Source organism: Psammomys obesus, unplaced genomic scaffold (genome assembly GCF_907164565.1).
Source record: "Psammomys obesus unplaced genomic scaffold, mPsaObe1.curated_primary_1811, whole genome shotgun sequence".
NCBI classification, from domain to species: Eukaryota; Metazoa; Chordata; class Mammalia; order Rodentia; family Muridae; genus Psammomys; species Psammomys obesus.
In genome coordinates this window covers 17,432,873-17,444,556 of record NW_026585894.1, presented here as the reverse complement: position 1 = coordinate 17,444,556, position 11,684 = coordinate 17,432,873, and the positions used below count along the sequence as shown (strand labels likewise).

General features: G+C 39.0%; 1 protein-coding gene across 1 annotated transcript; it reads right to left on the bottom strand.

Moving 5' to 3' along the window:
* Positions 1-2,552: 2,552 nt before the first annotated feature.
* On the bottom strand, positions 2,553-6,328 carry LOC129670994 (AT-rich interactive domain-containing protein 4A-like). Its single transcript, XM_055599622.1, is given in 3 exon segments — positions 2,553-6,113; positions 6,115-6,246; positions 6,248-6,328. Coding segments are annotated over 3 exon segments (3,774 nt in total).
* Positions 6,329-11,684: the final 5,356 nt, after the last annotated feature.

The window sequence follows — 11,684 nt, the reverse complement described above, 5'->3', positions numbered from 1 at the left end:
ATCATAAGAAAGAAGGGGAGTTAGTCTGATGGGGAAAGGATAGGAGCTCCACAAGGAGCAAATATGTCTGGGCACAGGGTCTTTTCTGAGACTGACATTCAACCAAGGACCATGTATGGATATAACCTAGAACCTCCGCTCAGATGTAGCCTGTGGTAGCTCAGTAACCAATTGTTTTCCCAAAGTGCAGGGAACAAGGACTATTTCTAACAGGAACTCAATGACTGGCTCTTAGCCTCCCACCCCCCAAGGGAGGAGCCATCCTGTTAGGCCACAGAGGAGGGCTTTGCAGCCAGTCCTGAAGATACCTGATAAAACAGGATCAGATGAATCGGGAGGAGGTCCCCCCCATCAGTGGACTTGGAAAGGGGCACTGTAGAAATGAGGGAGGGAGGGAGTGACTGGGAGGGAATGAGGGTGCGGGACATGGCTGGGATACAGAGTTAATAAAATGTAACTGATAAGAAAAAAATAAAATTAAAAAAAAAGAAATGGAGGTCAAGATAATAAAGGCTGAAGAGTGGGAAAGATAAAGAGGGACAACAGGTAACTTTTTTTTTTTACATTTCCAATAGAAAGAAGTTAAGGCACTAGCAAATATTAATAGTTCAATGGCCATACAAAAGGATGCATACTTGTTGAGGTTGTGCATTTTATTATCCTTTTGTGTTTAATAAACATTCAGGATAGAGTTGCATCCATAGTACAAAGCTAGGGAGGTAGTCCAGTGGCTGAAGTGCTTGATGAGCAAGCATTAAGATCTAAGAGTTACGCGGCAGCTAACAAACTCCAGCACTGGGTCTGGGTGGGAGTAGTTGATGGAACAGACAAGTGGATCCTAAAGGCTCATTACCTTAATTAATTTAGACAAAATGATGAATTCCAGATTCTACGAAATAACATGTCTTGAAAAATAATGTGCAGAACAATAGAAGACACCGGATATTGACTTGTGGCCTCCACACAAGCACATATGCACACACACACACACACACACACACACACACACACACACACACACACAAGAGAGGGAGAGATTTTATCTATGGAAGTAGTCAATAAATATTAGCATAATGAATTAATTAAAGAATGAATGAGGGAATGGTATGCATGGCTTATATTTCTTTTCTAAGAAATAAAGTGGTTATGCATGTCATAGTGTCATACAATACCTCTGTATAAAACCACACAAGATATCAAAATCACCATGTCTAGGATTGATTTTAAGATCTTTTGAGAAACTATCATTTCTTCTGAATTATATGGATACAAATTGAAGATTATGATTCTCAAAAGAAAAGTTATACTACTCTATTGTTTTCTGTCCTTAAGTGTTGAATGAAACTAGGAAAAATAGAAACGTATAGTAGGTGTTACTATATGTGGGGTTGGGACATTGGGAAAATTACAGGGCTGAATATTGGTAGTTGGCAGTGTAAACTGTAAGATGCTCCTCAAAGCTAAGCAAAAGGCTTCCCCTGGTAACACTTCCTGTTCTTCACTCTGTGTCAACCCAAGGCAATTTGATAAGAACTTCTTTCAGTAAAAAAATTTGAAATGATATAAGAAAAGTACATTTCTAGACAGAAAATGTTTGTTATAAAATGAAAGTACATATTTGGGAGAAGCGGTTTGGGTTTCAAACTCTGGTGTGATTATTTTTAGGTAACTATTATAGTTTAAAGATGTATTTTCATTTCGATATATATATAAGTATTTTGCCTGCCTGCATGCATGTGCATCTCTTGTGTTCCTGGTGCCTGCAGGGGAAATATGAGCTCATGGGAACCCCTTGAACTGTAGTTACAGATATTTATGAGCTGCTAGGAATCAGTCTGGGTACTTTTCAAGAACATCAAGTGCTTAGCAGCTGAACCTTATCTCCAGGCTTGAGATGACATTTAGGTTCTGTTTTTTTTGGGGGGGGGTAGATGGGGTGGGGTGGGGTATAGTTAACCTCCTCAGGTCAGTTTTCTTTCAGGTATCTCCTGCAGGGCTGGGTTTGTGCATAGATATTGTTTAAATTTGGTTCTGTTGTGGGATATATTATTTTTTTCCATCTATGGTGATTGAAAGTTTTGCTGGGTATAGTAGTCTGGACTGGCACCTGTGTCTCTTATGATTTGCAAGATGTCTGTCCAGGCCCTTCTGGCTTTTATGGTCTCTACTGATAAGTCAGGTGTGATTCTGATTGGTTTGCCATTATATGTTACTTGGTCTTTTTCCCTTGAGTCTTTTAATATTTTTCTTTGTTCTGTAGATTTAGTGTTTTGATTATTATGTGGTGGAAGGATTTTATTTTCTGGTCTAATCTATTTGGTGCTCTGTAGGAAAAAAATACAGAGGAAAAATTATGACCAGTATGGCAGGCCGCCTAACCTTCAATTATTAATAAGCTTTTTTTTTTTTGCAACAATAGGATGGTATAGGTGTAACCCTGAAAAAATATGCAGTATGTACTTAGCTGGCTGAGTGCTTTCCGTGGTTGAATTTCAGGGTTTGGGAATATATGTCCATGGCAGCAAACTTCTGGAAGGTGGAGACAATGTTCATCACCTGCACTCTACAGCAATTACATTTTGGGGGGAAGAGGATTAACAGGGACTCATTCCAGTGTCTGATGAAGCAGATGACAGAGAGGCTCTTGTATGAGGCACTTTTCTGTCTTTCTTTTTCAGTTGTTTCCTCTTTCTGTCGATGGTTGCAACTTCAGACTTCAAAGACATGTAGCGTTTTCTGATTTCCTGTAGTTTTTCTTGGAGAAAAGAGATTCTCTCTGTACTGTTCATATTATCTAATTCATTGAGTTGGAAGCTCCACTTATATGTCTTAGGGGATGAATTTGGGTGCTTTTCTCTGTGCTTCTCTTTTTCTCCATCTTTGATGTGAGGTGAGATTCTTGCACGAGAACGAGGCAGCTTCTGTAGCTTGGGCAGGCTAAGGTGCTTCACTGGTGTGCATTTGCTTGAGCTGTCTACAGAGGGATGATCCTCACTGTCATTGCTTTGTCCTGCTCCTTTCTTTTCACGTTTGGCTGCAGCACTTTTTTGCTTTGGGGTTCGCTTTCGCCTTTTTGCCTTTAATCTACCATTTCCATCCCTTGGCCTTTTCTGACCCTTCCCTCTGCTCTCTCTTCTCTCTTGTACAGTTATACTACAGGTACCAGGAGCAACGCTGGCTTCAAACCCGTTTGCTGCTTCCCTCTCACAGAGGCCTTCTTGAGATTCTTCGGCAATGCTATCAACTTCAATGGTTATATCGCTCTCACTCTTTACACTTCGGGACTCGTCTTGGCTGAGAGTAAGTGGCGAAGCTACTGAAAAGTTATGCTGTGCTACAGGAGGTAGGGCAGGTGGAACAGAAACCAGAGAGTTAGCCTCGGAGCCTTCAACTACCACATCCTCAATACTGGTCTTATCCTTCTCATCCAAATCATCCAAGTCTACCTCATGGAAAACCAAGGTTTCAGGCATGATCAAAAGCATCACTTCCTCCTCTTTAAGTGGAGTGTGGACAGGTTCTTCAGCTGGACTGTCCACCTGTTCACTGGTTAGTTCTTGGATGCCCTGGTCTGGGTCTGCTCTCAGCGACAGCATCCCTTCATGTTCCATGTGCTGCTCCAAGTGTGAGCCTCTCATGCCCTCAGCTCCAATGCCATCATTGGTCCTTTCTTGGGCTATGCCAGTTGTCGCTTCCATTCCATTCTCAAGTTTTATTTTTTTCTCTGGTGATGACTGTGCCAGTATTTTCCGTTTCAACTTCTTTTCTTTCTCGTATTGGTCGACTTCATCTTCAGTAGAAGAAAAGTTTTTAGAGTCTAGTGAAGAAAACTCCAGGCTATGAGTGTCCCCATGTGCTTCGCTGCCTGCCTCTTCCTGGCTGAATGATGAAATCTTTATAATTTCTAAAGAAAGGTCTTTGGTCTTGCTCTGCCTTCCCTTTTCTTCAGGAGACTCTTCCACCTCTCTCTTAACTTCTTCTGCTTGATCCACTTCATTTCCAAAGACATGTATTGTTTGATCACTGTCTTCCCCCTCTGCCTTCAGGGCCTCCAAGGGCAGCATCTGAGTCCTGTCGTTTTCTTTTAATATATGTACAGTTTTGGGGTTTTCTTCATCTAGTTTATCATCATTTAAACTTTCACTTTTTTCCAATTCTTCTTTAATATCAGGAGAAAGCTCTTCACTTATCGAGCCCTCCTCCAAAGGGTCTTCCATTTCACTTTCGGATGAACAAGAGTGTGATTTCCCTTCACTGTTTGACGTCTTTGACAAACTGTAAGGCATGTTTGACAAAAAGGTGGATTTTAAAGGAAGTCTTCCGCATTTGGACTTCTGCCTCTCTTCATCCCTCTTTTCGTCTCTTTCACTATCTTCTTCTTTACTCTCAACTTTTTTCTTTTGTTTTTTCTTTGTTCCACCTTTCTCCAAGGGCCAGATTATCCTGTCAGCCTTTACCCATTCATCATATCTGACATTCCATCCATAATAATGAACCAAGTATAGAACCTCCCCATCACCCATCTCGGTGCTTTTAATACGGGCTTCATACATTTTCTGATTTTCTCCTAGTCCATACTTCACTTCCACTTTGGTTCCTGTCAGGCAGGGCTCTGTGTTGTCCTTATCTTCCTCCCCTTCTGAGTCACATTTGCTTTCAGTTTCTTCCCTCTCTTGTCTTTTCTCTTCCTCTTCATTTGACTCTTTCTCAAAATCCTCTTGCTTGTTAATTTTCTTCTCTTTGTGCTCTGATGTACTGTTTCTCCCAAGTAGCAGCTCATTTTCTTTTTTCTCTGCTGTTTCATAGTTATCACCGTCATCCTTATTTTCTATATCACCTTTGATGAATTGGTCTTCTATTTTCTCTTCATCTATTTCCTTTTTAATAGAATTTTCATCTTGAACAACTTTCCTTTGCCCTCTTGGAGACTTTAGTTCTATGTCTTCTCTGTCACTTTCACTGTTTGAATCAGTATTTTTCTCAGGCTCACTCTTCACTTTCATTAATGGCATTTCCTGGTCCACCTTTAGAGCTTCTTCCATTGATTCTTCAAAGCCTTTTTTTTCCACTTTCACTTTTGGTTCATGGTGGTGAATAGTTCTGAACTGAATATTTGCAGAGCGGCAGTACTCCTCAAAACTATAGAGATACTTTCTATAAGCAGTTTTTACATTTAAGGAAGCAGCTGAATTCAAAACTGGAATGCCAAGGTCCATATAAATTTGCTTCCATACAGCATCACTATCAGTATTGTCATATCCCCCCTGATGGTAGACCAGTCTGAAGAGTTTGAAGAGATTGAGGTCTTTATAGTCCAAAACAAGTGGTTTGTTGATGGGAGTGCCTCTGTCTTCCATAAACTTATAAAGCTGTTGGAGGAAGTTGTCCCTCTCTTCAGGATCAGGTTCCTCCTCGGGCTGCTCTTCTTCCTCCTTTTTGGCCTCCTTTTCCTTCTCCTCTTCATTTTCCTCAGCTGGGCACTCCTTATCATCACTGCTGGATGGCTCAAGGATTTCACTTATATCCATTTTCCAGTTATCAGGAATGATTCTAGCCTTTAGGAAGAGGCTTGCTCTGCACAGCTCTGGCTTTGCACAGAGCTCAGATTCTGGTAGACTGAGGATGTTTAGCTCCATAATGTCCTTTCTTGCTATAGAGTAAAATTTAGAATCAATAAATGAGCGAACTAAACACTGATCCTTTTTCACTGTGATTTCATCATTGCAGCTGGGAGAGAGGACTAAAGCAGGGCAGCATTCGCAGCTCTCCGCCAAGGACGGCACACTCACAACTTTACCTATTAGTTCGTCGTTGAGACGCTGCTTGTCCTCGTCCTCCTCTTCACTGCTTTCTTCTTCCTTCTCACCCTCACTGTTAGGAAGTGAAGACATCCTCTCTCTGTTTGTCGTCTTTGCAATGACTGGCGTTCCAAAATGTTCTGGATTTGTTAAGGGAAGCTGGTCAAGGGTCTCACTCTCGGCAAAATGTCTCTCCCCTTTTAGGCAAAGCGAGGTACTCCTCAGAGTTTTCTCATTGCCATCATCAAACACTATGGTATACCAGCTAGCGTCTGTCAACTTACTGATAATAGCTTCATGGAAGGATCCATCAATCAGATGTCCTTGTTTCCACAAAAGCTCCAACTCTTATAGGGCCCTTTACTAGATCATCTTGCACCAACTGTGCTGTGTTATCCTGTTTCTGAAGTGCCTTAACTTTCACCAGCCTTTTCACGGTCTTGATCTTTTACCTCACAAAAGGCTCCATGGTACTTGGCACTGACATCAGTTCCCACTGTTAGATAAGCAGGCTCATCTGCCACTTTCATCTTGACTGGTGACCTGTGGGGTTCCAGCTTCCAGGGCGCTACTGCGGATGGAGAACGCTGTTAGCTCTCCAGTCTGCCACCCCGCTGACCGCCATGGTCCCCCTTCCGGGCAGCACCACTCCTGGCCGCACAAGCAGTTCCTTCGCCGGGTTCCCCACTCGCCCCGATTTACTGCCATCTTTCTAAATTTTCTATTTTCAGAGATTTCTCTTTTTAATTTTTAAATTATATTTTTATCTATGAGATCAGTACATTTATTATTAAAATTATACAAATTATGTTATCATATAAAATAATTATATTATTAATTATTAATAATTAATCAATATATTATATAATTAATATAACATAATTAAATATTAATTTTAATTTATATATTATATATAATGTATAATTATAATTACACAAATAATTATATCATTCTGTCCTTCCTTTTCCTACTCACAAACCTTTCTATATAATACACCTTCCTCTTTTTTAAATTCTTGTGCTACTTTTCATTAATTATTGTTACAGATATACCTATATACATACACACACACACTAAAACATAATCAGACTGCATATTGTATGAATATTTTCAAGGCTGTGACTAAGGCTCTGAGAGCATTGTGGAAGAAGGAAGCAAAAAGATTGTAATAGCCAGAAAATCATAGTTTGCTGTGAGATTGTGTCTCCTAGGAATATCACCCATAAGTTTTCAAAACACAACTGCCTAAACATGAGCTATAAAAGAAGAACAACAAACAGGCTAAACTGGATAGGATGAGACCTCAGTCTTATTTAAAGAATTACAGGAAGCTAAGGAATGCTGAGAGTAAAAAAAAAAAAAAAAAAGTAGTCCCAAGGGAAGAGTGCACCAATTGATTATCTCATACCAATTGATTATCTCAGATTGAATTATTTTCATTGTTAAGGAAGAGTGCAACAATTGATTATCTCATTCCAGATGGATTTATTTTTTTATTTTTTATTTTTTTGCTTTTTTAATTTATTTATTTATGATAAATGGAGGAAATAATGGAGAGAAAGAACATAGGGAAGAAAACAAAATCTACAGAGGTAAGCATAACCAACGGACTATAAGAGATGGAAGAAGATTCCCATCTCCATGACCCAGAAAATATTTTCAACAAAATCATTGAAGAAAATTTCCCCAATTTAAAGCAGAGGCCTATAAGTATACAGGAGTCCTACAGAACACCTAATAAATTTGACCAGTAGAAAATGCTTTCACCACATAATAATCAAAACAGTAAGTATACAGAACAAAGTAAAAATACTAAAAGCTTCAAGGAAAAGACCAAGTAACATATAATGACAAACCCATCAGAATCACACCTGTCTTCTCAACAGAGACTATGAAAGCCGGAAGGGCCTGGACAGATATAATGCAAACCCTAAGATATAATACAACACAGATGTCAGCCCAGGGTACTATACCCAGCAAAACTGTCAGTCCTCATAAATGGAGAAAACAAGATATTCAATGACAGAAACAAATTTAAGCAATACCAACCCACAAATCCAGGTTTACCAAAGATAGTAGAAAAAAATACAACTTAGGAAAACTAACTACATTCAGGAAAATACAGGGAAAAAATAAACTCATTATAGCAAATCTAAAAGTAGCCAAGCACACAAACATTCTACCACAACCAACATCAAATGAAAACATCTAACAGCCACTGGTCATTAATCTCTCTCAACATCAGTGTACTCAATTTTCCAATAAAAAAACCGTAGACTAATAGAATGGATGCATAAAAAAGATTCAACAATCTGTTGCATACAAGAAACACATCTAAGTCACAAAGATAAGCATTACCTGAGAGTAAAAAGATGGAAGAGATTTTTCCAAGCAAATGGACCCAAGAAGCAAGCAGAAGTAATCATTCTAATATTTAATAAAATAGACTTTCAACCAAAACTAATTAAAAGAGATGGGGAAGGATTTTTCATACTCATCAAAGGAAAATTCAACCAAGAAGACATTATAGTTCTGAACATCTATGCCTCAAATACAAATGCACCCACATTTGTAAAAGTTCGATGGCTCTTGTAATAAAGCTCAAGGAAAATTCAACCAAGAAGACATTACAGTTCTGAACATCTATGCCCCAAATACAAAGGCACCCACATTTGTAAAAGTTCGATGGCTCTTGTAATAAAGCTCTCTTTCTATTGAATTGAATCGCCTCTTGGTGGTCTCTGAGGGTCCCGTGAACCTGGCATTACACTCCAATATAGACCATATATTTGGTCACAAAGAAAGCCTCAACAGATACAAGAAGACTGAAATATTATCTTGTATCCTATCAGACCACCATGGACTAAAGGTGGATCTCAACAGCAACAGGAATAACGAAAATCCTACATTCACATGAAAACCGAACATCTCCCTACTCAATGACAACTGGGTCAGAGAAGAAATAAATTAAGAACTTCCTAAAATTCAATGAAAATGAAGGCACACCATACTCAAACATATGAGACACAATGAAAGCAGTGCTAAAAGGAATATTAATAGCATAAGTGCCTTCACAAAGAGATGGGAGCCACCCCATACAAGCAACTTAGTGGAACACCTAAATGCCCTAGGGGGGAAAAGCAGAGGTACTCAAGATGAGTATTTGGCTGGAAATGATTAAACACGAAGCTGAAATCAATAAATTAGAAACAAAGAGAAAAAATAAAAGAGTAAAAGAAACCAAGAGGTGGTTCTTTGAGAAAATCAACAAGCTAGACAAACCCTTAGCCAAACTAAATAAATGGCAAAGAGACACTATCCAAATCAACATAAATGAGAAAGAAGCATAATAAAAGACACCAAGGAAATACAATCATTAGGTTTTACTTCAAATCCTATATGTCATAAAATTTTAAAATATAAATGAAATGGATAATTTTCTTGATAAATTCCACATACCAAAGCTGAATGAAGATCAGTTAAACAAATTAAATATCCTTATATCACCTAAGGAAATAGAAGCAGTCACCAAAACCTCCCAACAAGAAAAAACTAAAAGCCCAGAGCCAGATAGTTTCAGTGCAGAATTCTACCAGACCTACAAAGAAGAGCTAATACTGATATTCTTCATACTATTCCACAAAAAAAGAAATAGAAGGAACATTACCAAACTCATTCTACGAGGCAACAGTCACCTTGATATCTAAACCACACAAAGACCCAACAAAGAAAGAGAATTTCAGAACAATCTCTCTTATGATCATGTTTGCAAACTTAATCCAAGAACACATCAAAGATCATCCACCATGACCAAGTCGGCTTCATCCCATGCATGCAGGGATGGTTCATTATATGGAAATCCATCCATGCAATCCACCATATAAACAAACTGAAAGAAAAAGAAAACATAATCATCTCCTTAGATGCCAAGAAAACATTTGACAAAATTCAACACTATTCATGTTTAATGTCTTGGAGAAATCAGGAATGCAAGGCACATACCCAAACATACTAAAGGCAGTATACAGCAAGCCTATAGTGATAATCAAATTAAATGGAAAGAATCAGTTTCAATGAAATCAAGAAAACAATGGTGCCCACTCTCTCTGCATCTCTTTGATATGACTGGAAGTCATAGACAGAACAATAAGATAACTAAAGGAGCTTGTGAAACTGAAAAGCTTCTGTAAAGCAAGAGTCACTGTCAACAGAACAAAATGGCAACCCACAGACTGGGAAAGGATCTTCACTAACACTGCATCTGACAGAGGGCTAATAAATATTATACAAAAAACTCAAAACATTAAACTCTAACAAACGAAGTAATCCAATTTAAAAATTGGGTACAAACTAAGCAGAATTTTCAACAGAGGAATATTACATGCTTGAGAATCACTTAAAGAAATATTCAACATCTTTGGTCATCAGGACAATGCAAATAAAAACTGAAGTGGAAGTTTCTGGTTTCTTTGAAAACTCAGTTTCGTTATGTGATGTTATGCTCAAGCTGGGCCCAGATATTTGGCTGGAGCCTGGCTTGTGAGAGGGCATGTGATATTTTGCTCTAAACTCTCTCATATGAGGAGCATGACTTTGGCCAGCTGAGAAGATTCATGGGCAGACTCTGAGGAGAGGAGATATATAAAGGCCCACACACAATGAATCATTGCTTTTTGGATTCATAACGCTTTGCTGATCTTTGTGCTTTGACACAACTTCGCAGAAAAAAAAAAATGTCCCAGAGAACTTCTCAGGGCAATCCAACTGAATCTTTGCTGGCTTGTGGTGCTGATTCAAGTTACTGCTTGGTGTTGGCCTTTAGAGTGGACTGCTGATATCCTTACAATTGAATTTGGTAATCCCCTAAAGACCCATAGACCCTAATCACTAGGAAACAGATAAATGATGTCTACAGCACTTTTCCCTACTCATCTCTTATCTAAGGCCAGGGGCGCTGGAAGGGAGGCAAAGGGGTTTAAGAACTTCATATAAATAGGTTTGATAAAACAATATGACTCTGAGATTCCATCTTACAGCCATTATAATGGCTAATATCAAAACTGAAGAAACAGAACATGCTGGAGAAGATGTAGAGAAAGGGAACATTCCTCCATTAGTGGGAGTAGAAATCAGTCTGGTGATTTCTCAGACAATTGGAAAGAGTGCTCCCTCAAGCCTCGGCTATACTGTCTTAGCCATATACCTGAAACATGCTCCACCATACAACAAGGATAGTTGGTCAACTATGTTCATATCAGCTTTATTCATAGCCAGAATCTGGAAACAACTTAGATATCCCTCAAATGAAGAATGGATTCAGAAATTGTGGTATATTTACACAATGGAATCCTACTCAGCTATTAAAAACAAGGAAATCATGAAATTTGCAGGCAAGTAATTGGGACTAGAAAAGATCATCCTGGGTGAGGTAACCCAGAATACGAAAGACACAAATGGTATATACTCACTTATAAGCAGATAATAGCCATGTAATGCAGGAAAACTATACTACAATCCACAGACCTAAAGAAGCTAAATAACAAGAAGGACACTAAAGAGGATGCTTAATTCTCTTTCTCATTTGAAAGAGCAAATAGAATAGACATGGAAAGCTGTTGAAGAGAAGAGACAAGATGGGAGCCTATGATAGATGTCTTATGAAAGACTCCCACTAGCGAGGGATTGAAGCAGACACTGCGACTCACAGCCAATCTTTGGGCAGAGTACAGTGAGTCATAGGAAAGATCAGGGGAATAGAAGGACTCAGAGCAGATAGGAGCTACATTAAGACCAACAGAGCCAACAAATCTGAACCCACTGGGGCCTGCAGTTGACTGATGCACCAACCAAAAACCATTCATGGAGAGGACCTAGCCTTCCTGCTCG